The 20,390-nt window shown below is 43.5% G+C and overlaps 1 protein-coding gene across 1 annotated transcript; it reads right to left on the bottom strand.

Annotated features, from left to right (window-relative positions):
- Positions 1-2,641: 2,641 nt before the first annotated feature.
- Positions 2,642-17,699, bottom strand: LOC117504435. The gene is made up of 3 exons (XM_034163909.1): positions 17,335-17,699; positions 5,278-5,417; positions 2,642-2,809 (listed from the first exon to the last, which is right to left on the bottom strand). Exons 1-3 carry the CDS (start codon positions 17,657-17,659, stop codon positions 2,642-2,644), a joined length of 633 nt encoding a protein of 210 aa, XP_034019800.1. The 5' UTR covers positions 17,660-17,699.
- Positions 17,700-20,390: the final 2,691 nt, after the last annotated feature.

Genomic DNA, 20,390 nt, shown 5'->3' on the forward strand with positions numbered 1-20,390 from the left:
AGACAAGTCTGCAGGTGACACGACAAAACCTGGACTCAACAGAATGACGGGTTTCTCATCGGAATCACAAGTTTTCTGCTGTGAAGAACAGAAGAAATGGATTTTTCACAGCATTTTGTGGCTGTTCATCATCATAATAAAACTCTTATTTTAACCTTTAAGACAGCACAAAGTTCAAATGAATCACTGCAAAAGCTACAAAAGACAGGAAATTTTATAACAAGAAAAAAAATGCATGCTAAATAAACAAACGAGTACTACAACATGTTTCTAGACATAAATCACATTAATGCACGTGTCAAAGACTTTATGTTTGAATCTGTGACAGTCTGGTGGTTTGTCGGCAGGATTATTCATTAATAAAATAACAGATTGTAATGTCTCAGATCACTTTGGGTGGAGTGAGATAAAAAGGGGCCATGAAATTCATTTTTTTATTATTATTTTTTCACCAAGCTGTTTTCACCTTTAAAAATACTTTTTTTTTAGTGATAATCTAAAATACTATCATGTGGTCTTCCACAATCTATTTAAAATATCAGTAAATGTAATCATATTTTTTACAATTGTTTTAATACAGTTATTATATTATATATTATACGTGATGAAGTGTGACATTTTTAAGAAACGTTTCTGACGACACTTTTGTGCTAAAATAACATCATCCGAGTGGCTCTCACACACACACACACACACACACACACACACACACACACACACACACACACACACACACACACTCACACACTCACACACTCTGCCTCAGGCTCCAAAGTTCTCACCATCACACACAATTAAAAGTGGATCAGTGACCGTGTGGGCTCAGGGCCCATGCAAATCCTCCAACCCACACTGAGTGGGTGTGGAGCAGACTATAATCACAGAGGGGATTTTTCTCACACACACACACACACACACACACACACACACACACACACACACACACACACACACACACACACACACACACACACACACACACTCATTCCTCTGCAGGTACCGGCTACACACAAAACACAACACACATGCAGGATTTTAGCTCCATCAGAAGTTTTCTAATGCAAAAAACATTTACTGTGTGTGTGTGTGTGTGTGTGTGTATGTGTAAAATAATCCTTCAGGTGAGGAAACAGGAAGTGTTTCTTTGTGTAATAAATCGTTGAGAGTCGTTGAGAGGAAATCCCTGAGAAAACTACACGGTGGACACACAGTTAGTCAGACTGAACAAACACACATCATTAACAACTTAACCTGATTAAAATGGTAACTAACTAATTATAACCACAAAAAGAAACAAGAAAACTGGAAACTAACTAAAGAGTACATTTCTTATTCCAGTGTGATACAGGTAGTGGAAGACCCAGGCTATGGTGGCTCCCACCACCAGACCCAGGCTTTGGTGGCTCCCACCACCAGACCCAGGCTTTGGTGGCTCCCACCACCACACCCAGGCTATGGTGGCTCCCACCACCTGACCTTGGCTATGATGGCTCCCACCACTAGACCCAGGCTATGGTGGCTCCCACCGCCTGACCTTGGCTATGATGGCTCCCACCACTAGACCCAGGCTATGGTGGCTCCCACCGCCTGACCTTGGCTTTGATGGCTCCCACCACCAGATCCAGGCTATGGTGGCTCCCACCACCAGACCCAGGCTATGGTGGCTCCCACCACCAGACCCAGGCTTTGGTGGCTCCCACCACCAGATCCAGGTTTTGATGGCTCCCACCACCAGATCCAGGCTATGGTGGCTCCCACCACCAGATCCTGACTATGGTGGCTCCCACTACCAGACCCAGGCTTTGGTGGCTCCCACCACCACACCCAGGCTATGATGGCTCCCATCACCAGATCCAGGCTATGGTGTCTCCCACCACCACACCCAGACTATGATGGCTCCCACCACCACACCCAGGCTATGATGGCTCCCACCAACAGACCCAGGCTTTGGTGGCTCCCACCACCACACCCAGGCTATGATGGCTCCCACCAACAGACCCAGGCTTTGGTGGCTCCCACCACCACACCCAGGCTATGATGGCTCGCACCACCACACCCAGGCTATGATGGCTCCCACCACCAGATCCAGGCTATGGTGGCTCCCACCACCACACCAAGGCTATGGTGTCTCCCACCGCCTGACCTTGGCTATGGTGTCTCCCACCACCACACCCAGACTATGATGGCTCCCACCACCACACCCAGGCTATGATGGCTCCCACCAACAGACCCAGGCTTTGGTGGCTCCCACCACCACACCCAGGCTATGATGGCTCCCACCAACAGACCCAGGCTTTGGTGGCTCCCACCACCACACCCAGGCTATGATGGCTCCCACCACCAGATCCAGGCTATGGTGGCTCCCACCGCCTGACCTTGGCTATGGTGGCTCCCACCACCACACCCAGGCTATGGTGGCTCCCACCGCCTGACCTTGGCTATGATGGCTCCCACCACTAGACCCAGGCTATGGTGGCCCCCACCGCCTGACCTTGGCTTTGATGGCTCCCACCACCACACCCAGGCTATGGTGGCTACCACCGCCTGACCTTGGCTTTGATGGCTCCCACCACCAGACCCAAGCTATGGTGGCTCCCACCCCCTGACCTTGGCTTTGATGGCTCCCACCACCAGACCCAGGCTATGGTGGCTCCCACCGCCTGATGTTGGCTTTGATGGCTCCCACCACCACACCCAGGCTATGGTGGCTCCCACCGCCTGACCTTGGCTTTGATGGCTCCCACCACCAGACCCAGGCTATGGTGGCTCCCACCACCTGACGTTGGCTTTGATGGCCACCCAATCTAGGCTGTGGAAAGTAAAAAAACAAACATAAAAGCTAATTTCATGTCACATCTAATTTCAACAAAGTAGAAGGAAACAGCATCTGCTTCAGCTACAGTCAGTATAAAATCCTTTCTTTGGAGTTGTGTGGACTTAACCATTGTAATGGAAAAAATCTTTTTCTCACTAATTTAATACAATTTAGAAGAGAAGCGTGTCTCATTCTGAGTCATCTCACTGACTCCGTATACTTTCGGGTTTTTTTCGTGGTGAAATTCATACAAAATCCTTTGCACAGACTTACGTGGAGGTTTAACCAGGTCAAGGTGACAGACAAAAAACCCGGTGCATCAAAATGAACCAAAGTTTAATACATTTATCCTCATTTTATGCCCTTATTAGTTTTGAGTCATGTAAACAATGTATCCACTGCATTTTACAGGTTATACATTTTTTTTTCCAAAGCCTATGAATCTACATTTTTCTCCCAGTTTTGTTGTTGTCTTTCTGAAGATCCTACCTCGGTCTGCCATTGAGCCATTTATGCCAAAAAATGTATTTAAATTTTCCACATTGCAGTTTGCAACAACTTTAGATTATATACAAAGTTAAATGCTTTTATAAGTCAGCTTGTGATCAGATTCAGTCCGCTGTGGCAGCAGCTGCCTTGTCCCTTCAACATCCTTGGGGCAGAGGTCACTGAGGTCAGACAGCGGTTCAGGTTAAGGAAGCAGGTTAAACACCTTGTGAAGGATTAGCGGGCTATACGGGAGGTGGAGGAAGTGCTCAGTGGCTAATAAATCTCTCCACAGCTTGCTGATCCACCTCCAGGACGAAACACCTATTAACACGTTATCTAAAGCAGACACGCAGCACTCTGACTCCGCCTCTGTGGCCGACGCAGGCTGTGAGGGCTCAGCAACAACACACCAAAAACACCCGTATATGTTCAGGAAGATGCACAAAGGAAGCCGTGCACGCTGTCTGTGCTGCTGATCCTTCCAGTTTCTGCACCATCAAACCCCATCACTGTGTGTGTGTGTGTATATAGTAGTGTTCAGAATAATAGTAGTGCTATGTGACTAAAAAGATTAATCCAGGTTTTGAGTATATTTCTTATTGTTACATGGGAAACAAGGTACCAGTAGATTCAGTAGATTCTCACAAATCCAACAAGACCAAGCATTCATGATATGTACACTCTTAAGGCTATGAAATTGGGCTATTAGTAAAAAAAGTAGAAAAGGGGGTGTTCACAATAATAGTAGTGTGGCATTCAGTCAGTGAGTTTGTCAATTTTGTGGAACAAACAGATGTGAATCAGGTGTCCCCTATTTAAGGATGAAACCAGCACCTGTTGAACATGCTTTTCTCTTTGAAAGCCTGAGGAAAATGGGACGTTCAAGACATTGTTCAGAAGAACAGCGTAGTTTGATTAAAAAGTTGATTGGAGAGGGGAAAACTTCTACGCAGGTGCAAAAAATTATAGGCTGTTCATCTACAATGATCTCCAATGCTTTAAAATGGACAAAAAAAAAAAAAAAAAACGTGGAAGAAAACGGAAAACAATCATCAAAATGGGTAGAAGAATAACCAGAATGGCAAAGGCTCACCCATTGATCAGCTCCAGGATGATCAAAGACAGTCTGGAGTTACCTGTAAGTGCTGTGACAGTTAGAAGATGCCTGTGTGAAGCTAATTTATTTGCAAGAATCCCCCGCAAAGTCCCTCTGTTAAATAAAAGACGTGCAGAAGAGGTTACAATTTGTCAAAGAACACATCAACTGGCCTTAAGAGAAATGGAGGAATATTTTGTGGACTGATGAGAGTAAAATTGTTCTTTTTGGGTCCAAGGGCCGCAGACAGTTTGTGAGACGACCCCCAAACTCTGAATTCAAGCCACAGTTCACAGTGAAGCATGGTGGTGCAAGCATCATGATATGGGCATGTTTCTCCTACTATGGTGTTGGGCCTATATATCGCATACCAGGTATCATGGATCAATTTGGATATGTCAGAATACTTGAAGAGGTCATGTTGCCTTATGCTGAAGAGGACATGCCCTTGAAACAAGACAATGACCCCAAGCACACTAGTAAACCAGCAAAATCTTCGATCCAAACCAACAAATTAATGCCTCAGCGATGTGAAGAAATCATGAAAAACTGTAGTTATACAACTAAATACTAGTTTAGTGATTCACAGGATTGCTAAAAAAGCAGTTTGAACATAATAGTTTTGAGTTTGTAGCGTCAACAGCAGATGCTATTATTGTGAACACCCCCTTTTCTACTTTTTTTTTACTAATAGCCCAATGTCATAGCCTTAAGAGTGTACATATCATGAATGCTTGGTCTTGTTGGATTTGTGAGAATCTACTGAATCTACTGGTACCTTGTTTCCCACGTAACAATAAGAAATACACTCAAAACCTGGATTAATCTTTTTAGTCACATAGCACTACTATTATTCTGAACACTACTATATATATACCTGTGACAGGTGGCAACCTGAAGCGTCTGACTGCAGGGCCACAGACGGACAGGAAGCCGTCTGAGGGGCGACGTCATCCAGCTCATCAAACATTTGGGAGCGAGTGCGGCTCAGCGGTGATGCTGATGTGTCCGAGCATCCTGCAGCACCACAGACAGGTTTGGTTTGACGATAATGAGCACTTTGAGTGGGATTAGAGCCATGATGGGATGAATACGGAGTCCTAAACTAACACAGCTTCCTTAGGATGCAGGAATATGAAGTATGACACTGGTCAACAAATTTTAGAAATTGTCTGTCTGGGCGGCTTTACTTGAGCTGCTGCCCCCGCGACCCGACTCTGGATAAAGCGGAAGAAAATGGATGGATGGATAAATAAAATGTGATATTGATCATGGAATTAAAATCCTGTCTATGGCTGATGCTGAGACCCTGATTCATGCATTTGTCTCTTCTAGATTGGACTACTGCAATGTCCTATTTTCTGGTTTACCACAGTCCAGCATTAGGGCTCTCCAACTGGTTCAAAATGCTGCTGTCAGAGTTTTGACAGGAAGCAGAAAGTTTGACCACATGACACCCATTTTGGCATCTCTTCACTGGCTTCCTGTCCCTGTGAGATCAGATTTTAAGGTTCTGCTACTAGTCTATAAAATTGTTCACGGACTGGCACCTCCCTACTTAGCTCACCTAATTAAACCCTATGTACCTGCCCGGGCTCTGTGTTCTCAGGGTGCAGGACTACTTTGTGTCCCTAAGGTGAATAAGAAGTCTGCGGGTCACAGAGCTTTCTCTTATCGTGCCCCTGTTCTGTGGAATGATCTCCCTGCGTCAATAAAACAGTTAGATTCTGTGGAGACTTTCAAGTCCAGACTTAAGACGCACTTATTTTCCTTTTCATATGGCTAGCATACTGGTACAGTTTTGTTTTACGCTTTTTACTCTTTTAATTCATTTATTAGTAATTGGAGCGTGCCGCGGCCTCAACTATATCTAAATTCTGGGTTTTTTAGTGAAGCTTATGGCTAGTGGCCGGTGATCACCTTAGTATTTCTTGTTTTTCTTGTTTAATGCTGACAAATTATACAGTATTTGTTGTCTTTCTGATGCCTGATTCTGTTTTTTTCTCTCTGTTTGAGGTGCAGCTGCATCCAGAGATGGGTGTGGTGTCTGTTTCTGCAGGCCTTCCATCCTGTGCATCAGCATGGACTCCCAAAATTTCCTGTGTATTCGTTTTGTCAGTTGTGTCTGTATCATGGCCCAAGCAGAGGGTCACCCCTTTGAGTCTGGTCTGCTTGATGTTTCTTCCTCAAATCATCAGAGGGAGTTTTTTTCTTACCACTGTCGCCTGTGTTCTTGCTCTGGGGGTTGGCAAGGTTAGACCTTAGTTGTGTGAGGCACCTTGAGGTAACTTTGTTGTGATTTGGCGCTATATAAATAAATTGAAACTGAAATCGTTTTCATTGTCAGCAGCTGAAAATTAGTAAAGTTTGACTATAATATATATATATATATATATATATATGAAGGGGTGAATGCATTAATAAGGGATTATAGCACCATCAGGTTTGTGTCAGTAAGTGCAGCACTTTGTATGTACACCTGAAATTGCTACATAAACAACAATAATAATAATAACTATAATCATCAGCATCATTACCTTTCAGTGTTGTGAAATAATTTTTATATTATTGTCTCAGTCCCTCTAAATGACTCATCCCTAAAATCAAGATTATTTTTTAAAATCTTGCTCCTTAACAGACTTTTTTTTGCCCCTTTTGCAGATCTGAGCTGTACCCAGCATTTGCACAAATTTTGGTGAAAATCACTTGACTCATCCTTCCAACATAATGTTCTTGGTTAGGTCCGCTTCACACATAGTACAAAGTTTGAAGTGTGCACAAAGCAAGAATTGCACACAAAACGTGTAGAATCATCTCTGCATCTAATGCCTCGTCCACCTGTTGCTACAACTATTTCCACACACAAGCACCTGAAAGACAGAGTGTGCGCTGTGTGAACCCATCACACCCTCTCGCGGCAGGTGTCGGCCAAATTCCAGGTGACATGCATGAACATCTAACACTGCTCGCATGGCACTTAGAAAACGTGTGGCCAGTCGCACTCTTGGCACGACAACAGACTGCAGACAATCACTGTCGTACTCGTAGTGAAATTTGTTCCTCACGCATGTGACTTTGCAAACACACACACTGACACGCTGGTGTGTGCACTCCACTCACGGGAGGCGTGGCTTCCGACAGAAGCAGCTGTGGTGAGCTGTCATTCTGGACATTCCAGCTACACAACACTGTGTTTGGACAGTTATGGACTAACAACTTTGATGTGCCTGATTGCTGTATTTACGTAGACAAATAAAAACATATTGCTGTAGCGACAAGTTGCAGTGAGCGAGCGAGCACAAAGAGAGACATTGACAGCCTGCCACGTTGAAACAGACCGTCAGATCAGAACACGCAGTGGGCGATCTGACTGTCACATCACCCACGTGAGCTCTGTTCCACATGACGTGGCGTCTGTGCTGTAGCGCGCTGTCCACAAGACACGAATGTCGGGCAGAACACGCTCGGGGCAACTGGACAGACCTGACCAGTAGATGTGGACATCAGAGCACACTGCTTCTCATTCGTGTCATTTCATGATTGTATGTGTGTGACCATGGGTCATCACCAAAGGAACAGACAGATCATATTTGTACTGCTCGCTTGATAACTGAGGTGTATTTATATGGTGTGGGATTTTAATTTTTTTTTTTATACTTCCATGTCCTTCCTTATATGAGGCCCATTCCCACAGTTTTCAAAGGACAGCTCTGTAACTCAGTGCTAAACTGGTTGGGGTTTGCTGTAATACTCTTGGTCATGATGCCGACACTGTTTACTGCATGTTAGTTTATTACCTAATTGTTTTATTATTTTCAAGCTCTATTCATGAAGTATTTTTTTCTGTTTATTATTAATGATCATTATGACCAGAGAGACCTGGGAAGGTCATTTCGTTCTTTCATGTGGTCAGAAAGACAAAGAATCTTTGATCCTGATGCACTAATGACTTCAGAACGCATAAAAAAATATAAAGTGTTAAACTAACTGCAACTTACACCTCTAACATGAAAGCATAAAAAAAAAAAACCCTGTTTCACTCCTGGCTGGTTTGGGAACCAGAGGATTAGTGGGTGAAACAGTTTCAGTGGGAGCCGTGTTTTGTGGTGGTGCTGAAAGAAGCTTTTCTCACATTAAAAATACAGAACAGCTCAGCCCAGACAAAAGGATAATATATACAAAAGCTGGAAAAGTAAAAAGACAAACTCCGCTCCTTCATGTGGAGTATAAACGTACAAACGAAGCCGCATTCCCCCCGTTAAGTACGTGAAGAACCGCACACATCAGCACACTTTAGCGCCTCAGCCGTTTACTCACAAACACAATGGAAGGACTTGACTTGACACTTCAAAGCATATGGCTGCTGTCAACTCAGCTGTCAGCCAGCGTGGGCTACTGAGGCAGGGCGAGTTTTTCGGGGAGGTTAAGGGTGGCCATGGGGGGGGGGGGGGGGGGGGGGGGGTTAGTGGGCTTGAGACGGACAAGGCACTCTCTGTGCCTGGCTGCAGTCCTGGGCTGAAAGGCCTCAAGTAGACTGGACCTAGGCCTCTCGTTATTGTCAAAGACAGTGAGACAGAGGATACGTTGCCCAACAGAAGTCGGATATCGGTCGCCCTTTGGATGGTTGGAGGTCTGGAATGGGGATGTGAGAAAATGCTGGACAACTGAGACTCCCAGCAGCGGAAATAGACATTTGTCTCTTGAAAACCAATTTAAACCAACTTAGACCCTAAGAACATACAAGCGTATTGGATAGTTGGGGTCCATCCTTCCTCCACCGTCTTTCCAGGGCCGTGTCATTGTGGCAACCAATACAACAAGGCAGCCCAGATGTGCCTTTCCAAAGCAGGTCAGGTCTGGCAGCATGTGCTGGGTGCTGCACATTGCAGGATCCACCACACTACAAAACCACCTTGCGTCTTACATGGAAACTACCCAGGTAGACAAGTGGTCCATCTCCACCTCCCAAAAGTAACCATCTATCTGCCGAATGCACAACAGATGGGTGCCCCCTTGGCTTTTTCCAGCTGCAGGGGTTCTCAACGTCGATGGACCTGTGTGCTGGATCGTGCCCCGAGAAGTGCAACACATGGCCAAGTTGTTATAGCTAATGTTCCCTCACAATGCCAGTGGCATTTGAGTCATTCCAAAGGTACCCAAGGATCCTTCAAAGAGACTGAGTAGAAAGGACATCCAACTGTTGCACAAAGTTACAAGCACCAGGACACTAAAGACTTGGACCTTCAACTGCCTTCAAAGATATTAGCATCGCCAAACATCTCTGTCCAGGGGCCTCATGACTCCATTCAGGAAGATGCCAAGGCATTCCCAGACAGAGTGGACATAAAATCATTCTGAATTGTTGTGGTTCTGTTGGGAAAGTGTAGTGACACGGACCCACAACAGGGGGCGTAAATGAACAGACAATGGAAGGAGTTAAATTAGAACACTTTACTGTTGTGAATGTCACAACCAAACAGCAGATTACAGAATGTAGACAAGTCAATTAATAAAGGTGTCGTGTGGGCAGGCTCAACGATAGGAGACGCCCGTCTGGAGACGAACTGGAACCACACGATTTCCACTGCCACCGAACTCGAGGGATACTGGAGCCGCCAAGTCCCGAAGTCCCCAGGTGGCCATCGTCACGGCGTGTCGGATCTGATACTGCTGGCAGAAAGCAAAGACAGTCAAGGGTGGGTGTGTGAACACCCAGTAACAATCCTGATGGGAATTCCACCTCTCACTCTATAACTTGCAGAGTACTGTAGTGATTCCTCAGGGGAAAAGAGTGCCTTCTAGCGCTCTCTCAGCTTCCACCGACAGAGGTACCGGTACTCCTGCAAACACTCACAATATACAAATAATATTGTAACACAACGGCTGAGGATATTACCTCTTTTTTTTTTTTTAGAAACATATGTTTGAGTTTAACAGCTTACAACAACTACAAAAACAGTATTTAATACACTGAACAAGGCATATACCAACCAAACTATAAAACTATAAAATATTCCACTCCCCCCACCCCAAAGGTAACTTAAAAATCAATAAATAAAATGAAAGAAAATAAATAAATAAGTGGATAACGACATTACATCATCATGCACAGCTTAATGTCACATTTAAGGTATCAACAGTTAGGGACATGTCACCTTTAAGTTTCCAGAGTTTCTTCAACTTCACAGTTCTCTAAAAATGCAAGAAAGGGATTCCAGATCTCTTTAAATTTGGCCGATTTCTTTTTTAGTGTATATGTTAACTTTTCGAGGACAAGGCATGACAATACTTCTTTCAGCCAACGACCAACAGAAGGTCTCCTGTCTTTCCAGCAAAGAGAGATCAAACGTCTAGCCTGTGCTAAACATAAGTCCGTGAGTTTCTTCTCTTTGCTGTTTAGCATACAGTCCTTTGGATATAAATTAAGAATACAGAGTGCAGGACAGTCGGGTACTGGATTCCAGGTCATCTGAGAAATGCAGTTTAGAACTTCATTCCAGAAATTTTGTATCTCAGGACAGTCCCATAAGCAGTGAAGTAAAGTGCCCTTTTCAACATTGCATTTAACACAGGTATCAGGAATATTTGGATTCATCTTAGTCAATTTATCTGGAGTAATATAAGTTCTCATAATCCAATTATATTGAATCACTAAGGTGGGTATTTAGTGTTAGAAGTTAAGCCTTTGAACACACCTCTCTCCAATCCTCCTCTGAGAGGTCTATTTTCAAGTCAGTTGCCCATTGAATTTTCCTGTGTTCAGCAGAGTCTTTATGATTTGTCACCAGTATATTATAGAGTAAGGATATTTGACCCTTGCCAGAACGATTGTTCACTGCTATGTTTTCTAGCAGGGACAAAGGGGGCTGTGTATAAGAGTGCATCCGTGCATAAACAAAACTTCGTAGCTGTAGGTATTTAAACAGGTGTGTCTGAGGAATATTATATTCATTTCTGATTTCTTCAAATGAAACTAATTTACCTTCTTTGTATAGATCCATAACTTTGCAAATGCCCTTTGTTGCCCACATTTTAAAACCTTGGTCTTTTCTGCCAGGAATGAAGTTATCATTCCCCCATATTGGTGAGAAGCCTGAAAACATAGTGGATTCATCAAGAAGTGATTGCACATTGTGCCAGATGTTAATTGTGTTCCTCACAAAAGGGTTATCAGTAAGCCGATTCAATTTTTTGACAGAGGCAGAGTACAAATAAGTGTCAAGTCGCAGGCCTTTTGTGCAAGTACTTTCAAGTTGTACCCAAGGTAGGTAAGGTTCAGGCGAGAACCAGTGTATTGCAGCAGCCCAGAAATACCATTGTAAATTGGGTAATTGTAACCCTCCTCTCTCATATGGCAGGTAAAGAAGTGACATTCTCAACCTTGCCCTTCTGTTATTCCAAATAAACTTTGTAAATAGTTGTTTCATTTTAGAGAAGAACTGTGATGGAGGGGGTAAAGGGACCGATTGAAATAGATATAAAAACTTTGGTAGTATATTCATCTTGATTACGTTTATACGCCCCAATAAAGAGACTGGCAATGTTGACCAACTATTCATGGATTCAGTTACTGTGGAGATCACAGAATCATAGTTACAGGTTACTAAATCTTTAATGGTTGGGGTGATAGTAATACCCAGATATTTAAATCCATTTATTGCATTATTGAAAGGGTGTTTTATTACTGAATTTATCTGCTCCTGTTTGTTCAAAAACATGGAGGATTTTGTTTCATTTACTTTAAAGCCTGAAAATTTCCCAAATGCGTCAATTAAATTAGTCAGATTAAGAATTGATTGATTTAGGTCTGTTAGAAGTAAGAGGGTGTCATCAGCATACATTACAATGCGATGTTCAGTGTCCGATACTTTTATACCTGAAATTAGGGGGTGTGACCTCACCGCTATCGCAAACGGTTCCATTGCCAAAACAAATAGCAATGGCGAAAGAGGGCACCCCTGACGGGTACCTCTTGTGAGTTTGAAAGGGGGTGATATTATGTAATTGGTGGAGACCTCTACCGTTGGGTCGGTATAAAGCGTCTCGATCCATTTTCTGAGGTAATTGCCAATCCCAAAACGGGATAACACATCAAATAAGTAACTCCACTCCACTCTATCAAATGCTTTTTCAGCATCTAAGGACAGAATGGCGGTGTCAGGGGTTCCCTCCCTCGCATGTATCAAGTTCAGCACCCTTCTGACATTGTGAAAGGCTTGACGGTTTTTCACAAAACCATTCTGATCTGGGTTGATGACAGTTGGGAGCACCGGTTCCAGTCGTCTAGCTATTACTTTAGCAATAATCTTGGCGTCTGTATTAAGCAGTGAAATGGGCCTATATGAAGCGCAGTTGGTAGGGGACTTATTGGGTTTCAAAATGAGTGTTATCAGCGCATTTCTCAGGGAATCCGGGAGACGACCCTGTTGGAAGGACTCCTCATACAGAGCTAAAAGAGGTTCAATGAGTTTATCTTTAAATATCAATAGGGAGAGCATCGGGGCCTGCAGCTCTACCTCCCCTCATATTATTAATAGCATCAACAATTTCTGGAGCATCTAGTTTCTTATCCATATGCCCTTTAAAGTCATCTGGTATGGAAGGGATATAAAGATCGTTCAGGAATTCAGTTTGTGTATCCAAATTTTCTGAGGATTCAGCTGTATATAACACTTTATAATAAATGGAAAAGGTATCATTAATTTCCTGAGGGTCTGTTGTTATTGTTCCACTCTGAGTTTGAATTGCGGTAATTGCCCTGTCTGCATCCAATTTCTTTATTCTCCAGGACAACAATCTCCCGGGTTTTTCACCTTGATCATAGTAACTCTGTTTGAGCCTAATTAACTGTTTTCTGCTTTCAATGTAGATAATTCCTCATATTGGGCTTTAAGTAGCCTTAATTCTTGTTTTATTTTTGTGGAGTCATCCAAAAAGGTCTCTCTCTCCAGTTGTCTAATTTTATGGTCAAGCTCATTCATTTTCAATTTATATTTCTTTGTATTTGAACTGGTATAGGAAATAATCATACCTCGGATGTATGCCTTAAATGTCTCCCATCTGACAATAGCGGAAGTCTCATCCGTATTTGTAATAAAGAACAAGTCAATTTGTGTCTCTAAGAATTGCAGGAAATTTGAATCGGAGAGCCATCTGGGATGAAATCTCCATCTAAGAGTGCCTTTAACAACTCCTTGGGCCCTATACAGAAGTGAAGTAGGAGAGTGGTCTGACAGTAGTATGCTGTTATAGTTACATTTAATCACGGAGGAGAACATAGAGTTGGAAATTAGAAAATAATCTATCCGTGAGTATGACTTAAATCTAAAAGAGTAGCAAGACAATTCTAGCTTATCTGAGTTTAACCTCCTCCAGGGGTCACACAAGTTCAAATCCTTTATGTACTGTAACAGCTTCTTCCTACTTTGTGTATGGGAGGAGTCCACCCCAGTTGACCGGTCCAATTTAGGGTCCAAAGTGCAATTGAAATCGCCTGCTATAAGAACCTTCCCTGGAAGAGAAGAAACTAATAGAAATAAATTTTCAAAGAATTTTGGATTGTCATTGTTCGGGGCATATATGTTAATCATATTTATCTTCTCTTCTATCAGTGTACCTTGGACAATCAAATACCTACCACCAATATCACGAATGACATTGTCCACTTTAAACGGTACAGATTTATGAATCAGTATCATTACCCCATGAGTGTGTGATAAATAGGAGGCTGAAATTACTTGTCCTGACCATCTCCTTTTTATCTTTATCACTTCATCTGACAGTAAATGGGTTTCTTGGAGATATACAACTGATGAATTAATTTGTTTGACCCTACTAAGTACCTGCTTCATTTTAGCCAGTTCCACCATGCCTCTAACATTCCAGGATGTAAACTTCAAATTTGCATTAAAAGACATATACCATAAAATCAAGTATAAATATTTTCAACCAGGTCCCATGTGAATAGGAAGGAGTGAGTTAAACTGTGATCTCATTCTTAAAAAAGGATTGCATGTCGTTATTCCACACTTCGAAATAAAATTTATATTAATAACCCCTAAAATATTCCCAGCTCTGTCTCCCCAAATGAGACGGCATATCCTCCCCCGTAACATTAAGAGCTAACCAGACACTCGACTGATCCACAAACAATGAGGAGCAGTTATGAACTGACGAATCGCACAATTAACAAACCTCCGCCCACAAACGGCTTAATACAATAAGCAGGCAAATTAAACTATATTTACACACGTATCTGGTGTGTGGGATTAAAACCACATTAGCCTGGGAGAGCATCATCATGCACAGGACACAGACAGTACCTTTCTTGATAGATGAAAAAGAGTTAAAGTTCCACGCCGGCTGCTGCTTTTGAAAAGTTCAGACCCTGACCGTGGTCATCCCTGTGTAATCGTGCTAATCGTGGCCAGCCTGCTCTGTCTCCAGATCTTTGATGAACGTCTGCACACCTGCAGGATCAGCAAAGATGCGTGTTTTCCCTTCGTGGAAAAGCCTGAGCTTGGCGGGGTAAATTATGCCGTAGTCCACTTTTAGGTCCCGTAGTCGTTGTTTCACGTCATCGAAACGCTTTCTTTTCTTGTGCAGCTCGGTGGAGATGTCTTGAAAGAACATGACCTGGTGGCCTTCGTACACGATCTTGCCCTTCTTTCTTGCCGCTTGCATGACTCGGATTTTGTCGCCAAAGTTTAAAAACTTAATTATCATGACTCGCGGAGCGGAGGATTGTGGAGCACCTGGCAGTCTATGCGCCCTTTCGATAACCAGCGGGGCAGGGAAGGTCTCGGGTTCCAGGACTTTGAGAAGCCACTTTTCCAAAAAAGCAGCTGCATTTCCCTTTTCAACTTTTTCTGGGAGATTCACTAGCCTCAGATTTGAACGACGGCTCCTGTTTTCTAGGTCATCCACTTTAGAGGTAAGCTCAGACACCTGTTTCTCCAGCATCGCAATTTTAGTTTTCTCACCAGCCATATTGTCCTCTATATCACCAATACGATCCTCTGCTTGTTCCAGTCTGCATGAAAACTCTTTAAAGTCTGACTTGATTCCGTTAATTGCTGTCAGAACTCCGTCAACTTTTGAGCCAAAATCGTTTTTCAGAGCTGCAATTGCTTCTAAAATCCCCTCCGCTCCAGGAGTCTGCACGATAGCGGTTAGCTTGTTAGCATCTTCCCCTACTTCTTCAAGACGGTCGGTCTTATTCTGACCCTTTTTCTGGTGGCCCATGGTAGTTTTTGGCGTTTTGGCCGACATGTCTTAGATACAGATACACTTTAATTTAATAAAGAAGAGCCTTCACTTCTAACTCAGGATACTTTAGCTTAGCCGATTGCTATGGAGAGCTCGAAAAATGCGACCGCTCAGCTCCGTGCCATAGCCACTCCCCCAGGATATTACCTCTTGAAGAAGAAGATATCTCAGCAATGTGGTGGAGGTGTCTTCCTGCTTTTATTCCAGATGTGAGTAGATGATTAGTGAGCTGTCATGGATGATGAGTGACAGCTGTCACCACAGCTTGTTCCTGGAGGCGGCAGCGCCCTCTCGTGCCTGAAGCCCGCACTTCAGGCAGGGCGCCCTCTGATGGTGGGCCAGCAGTACTTCCTCTTCTGGCGGCCCACACAACAGGTTCTACATCAATTTGTGCAACCAGTTGGTCCCAAAAAAGACCCAAAAAGCGGCCTCCTGGGCTTCTTATCTGATGATGGCTGAGTCCCGATCCTGCATCTGTCACAGCAAATTCTGGATACATTTAAAATTTTATGAGCATAAAACTGAATTTTTCTGTCCAGAGAAACAGACCTTTGAAGTCAAGAGGTCTCAAGGCGGCGGACCAGGCTGAAACACGTAGCAGATAACATCTGATTACATTCTTAAAAACCTTTATTTTATCACTGAGGTTTGTGAAAGTTTTGCCAAACTGTTGTTCATGTGCACGAGGCAAGGTTTGGCTAATCTAGGATTACGGCCCTGATCAGAATTATGCATTTCTTTTGCACTGAAAAAACACTTTATGGAGTTGTTATTTCTGAATCTGTTCATCTATTATCAGATTCTGGTGACATCCTCAGTTCAGGTTGTTAGCATCTCTTGGCGCGCCACTACAGGGGTCTGTGAGGGCCTGATTGCAGAAACAGGTTTCATTGTGAATCTGGTTTAATCTGGTTGGTATCCATACCAATGCCATTGCTAGAAAATACTATCCTGGTCAGGATTATCCTGCTTTAGCCTTGTGTGCTTCGCCCCGGCCACACTGAACATGAACTGCTTCCATCTGCAGTGAAATAAAAGAAGCTGACACTTGTTCTGTGTCTGCCCTGAAGGAAACAGCGTTTTGTGATGCCGCACGGACCCCCGACGGAACTTGACCACAGAGAACTGTAGATGACTCTGGATTTAAAAAGAGAGAAAATCCTGACACAATTACCACACTGTTTGCTTTCTTTCATAAAGTTCCCAGAGAAGTCAGATGTCAGTGGCCTCGTCTTTTATCCCCATTCGAAATGGTAAATTAGCGGCCGCAGAAAGCCGCAAAGGTATTCTATATTATGGCAGCCCTCCTCAGTGTTGTGTCGTCAGCAAGCGGTGGTCAGTGTGGATTTATGACTGGCGGCTACACGTTGCCCTCTTAGAGCCCACAGAATAGAAAAAGCCAAACCCAGGAAGCCCAGCACATGGAGTAGAAACCCCGACTTCTATTGTTGGGAATCAAATGGTACCAGCTTTTCATTAAATACTCTCCATTCTACCCGAGATCTCCACAATAAAAGAAACCTTTGTGTGTACCATTGCCTTTATTTCTCTCTATATATATGCCTTTGTGTCTGCCTGTGGGTGGATTCTCCAGCACAACCAGGCTGTGGGACTGTGGATCAGAAAGAACCAGGGCGCTACGTGAAGGTCAGAGTTTATTTCTCACCTCTGACTGGAGAGATCGGGGGCAGAACAGGCCAGCGCTGAGACCATTCTAACCGACTCGACGAAGGAGAAGAGGCCACCTGTGCTCCGGACCCAGAGCGAGGAGAGGTGGAGGAAGAAACCAGGTTAACCGGGTACTGGTCACATATCAAAGAAGAGTCTTGACCCTGACGTACTGATGCATCTCGCTGGAGACTCCCTGCTGGATTTGCACTTTTCAGACCGGTCACAGACGTATGTGCAGGGTGATGGATGTCTGAGGGGGACTGAGGAGGTGAGACGGGACTGGTTTGGACAGGAAGCAGCTCGACAGGTGGTGATAGCATGTTTGCGTTGGCAATGGTGGGGGAGGATTGGTGGTTTTTATATCCTGATGGAGAACCCAAAGAGGACTGTAACACTGTTGAAGCCTTTTTTTTTTAATTATTATTACTTTATTTAGTTTGGAAAATTCCACTCATCTGACAGTACTTTTAAACAATACATGAGATAATCTTTAATGGGTAATTATGAGGTAGCACAATTACAATTGGAACAAGTTAATGGTAAAGTAAAATATGGCCAGATTTTGCTGTCGCTGTAATTCCATTACCACAGAACTGCATCATATTTATGTTAATTTCTTTATATTTTTATAGTTTTAAATTACTTGCTCATTTTTTAAAAAGTAATTCCTTCTTCCCATATTTGAATTTCTTTAAATATTTTCAATTAATTTATTTATTAATTCATTCACCTATGCTTTCCAGTTATTTACATATATGTTCTTAATTTAGGAAGTTTAATACACCACACATGAACCCATTTGAAGTCAAAAAGGCAAACCTTTGATTTAATTCATTTTTAAATCATAGTAATAATAAAGTAGAAACACCAAACATGAAGAGCCACAGATATTAAATAAAATGTGTGTGTGTGTGTGTGTGTGTGTGTGTGTATGCTGTACATGTATTAATGGTAAATGTCAACCAGGTGGAGATATTACTCCAGACATAATTACAACCAACCTGTTGCTTCTACTAGCAGATAAATATCTAATGCAAGCGCACATGTTGAAAAAAATCATATAATGTAATGCAGATTTGTTAAAATTTCACCAGTTTGGGAAGCACCAGTGAGGGACACGGTGGTCTTACGGTGCAGCGTTTACCAGATATTCCTTCAGACTGGAATCCACCCATGCCGCTGCTGAGGTCGGTGCTGCGGCTGAACAGACTTGAAGGTGGACGACTGAATTCTGACAGTGATCCTTGTGAAACCATGGAGGTAGCTGACGCTGAGCGCCTTGGTCCAGCAAAGTTCCGATCCATCGTCCACTCCGACTCTGCCATGCTAACAGACACCTCATCTGCCTGCAGCACTCTGTCCTCAAACTCAGCTCTTCCTTCTGCAGGAGAAAGACCGGACAGAGACTTTGGGACAATGTCTGGGACACTTTGTTGTCTTACAGAGTCCAGGTGAGAGGTGCTGTGGTGACGTGATGTTGGGTTAATTGGAGGACAGCAGTGCAGCACCAGGCAGTGGAACACGGGGAACCACAACAGGACAGTGCTGCCTTAAACCGGAGCCTTTGTCCTGCAAACATCTGCCTGTGCTGACGGTGAAACATCCTTCAATAATGGAAAAAACAAAATTCTGAGAAATGTAACTCATTACAGGTCTGACATAAAATGCAAGTTTAGATCAAATGGAGCATGGATCCAGGAACCACCTTAGGTCTTGGATAGCAACCTGGTCCACCATCTATTTGCTGCAACAAGGTGATAAGTGGGCGTGTCCCTGGCATTCCCCAGCTGCTGGGGTCTGAAACACTGAGGCATCTACACTTTGGATTATGCCCAGAGAAACGTGCCACATGGCCAAAATGTCATAGCTGACACTCCTTCACAATGCCAGCGGCACGTCTCATCTCAGGTCCCGTTTCCCTGCTGAGTGGGTTGACCTCCGAACAAAGGCAGCGAGAGGTCGCTCCACTGGAGCAGCTGCCGGTTTCCCAACCCCACATTCACAGACATGATGTTCATAAAGCAGGGCTTCAAACAAACAACCTCACAGAAGGAATATCACATCCCGAAAAACAACCAGAAAAATCATTACTAAAGTATCTCCCCTTCATTACAGCCTTCCTTCCTCTATTACCTTCCTTCTTTCCTTGCTCCCTTACCTCCTTTTTCTTCTTGGGAATATGTCTTTCAATCCCTCAAACTCACAGATGCACAAAACCTGACCCGTAGACTGGTACTGAAACGTGGGTCCATCCACACAGAGCGCCAAAAACCACTTAAACCCCGTTGAACCGACGGACTTGCTTGTCCTGGAAACGGTTGTTCTTCAGAAAATTGTGTTGCTTGAATGCATTCTGATCATGTGCAACTGGCGCCCAAATTCAAATCATGTAAAGCCAACGGACTTCTTTCAGTGGACGGTGGCTGATGTACGATGATGAGTCATATCATCAGGTTCCCAGTTACTGTATTTTCTGGAGTATAACTCGCATTTGTTTTTTGTTTTTTTTTACTAGTTCTGGAGGTCCTCCGGCTTACATACCGGAAAATAACACATTTATTATTAATATTAATTAACCACAATAACTATTTATCTCAGACTTTCCCAGGAATCAAAGCACGAACCAAAATAAACTCAAATAATAAAAGAATAAATGCCAATAATAAAAATACACTTCAACAATAAGAAAAAGCTCAAATTTAACGCCCGAAAAAAGGTGGGATTTAAATATGAGTTTTTTCCTGTTCAAGAGGCATTTTTTAACAGGTGTAATTTATATTCTTGAAAACAGGAGATGTAATTGCTGTATTTCAGATTAATGGGGTGTCACTCGGGCAGGTCGTCAGAAATCATTTTGGGAACTGCAGCTCTCTCCATCCACCACCACCCTTTTCCTTTTCTCCATTCAAACTCTGTTCTTTTTGTCGCTTCCTTTTTTTTAGACCACTGAGTGTAGTGGGTGGGGGTGCCATACAATCTGCTCTTGTTTTGTGGTTGGGGATTGGTGGGTGGGGGGGGTTGTCACCGTGAGGAGTCAGCACAGGGGATAAA

Source organism: Thalassophryne amazonica, chromosome 22 (genome assembly GCF_902500255.1).
Source record: "Thalassophryne amazonica chromosome 22, fThaAma1.1, whole genome shotgun sequence".
Taxonomy (NCBI): domain Eukaryota; kingdom Metazoa; phylum Chordata; class Actinopteri; order Batrachoidiformes; family Batrachoididae; genus Thalassophryne; species Thalassophryne amazonica.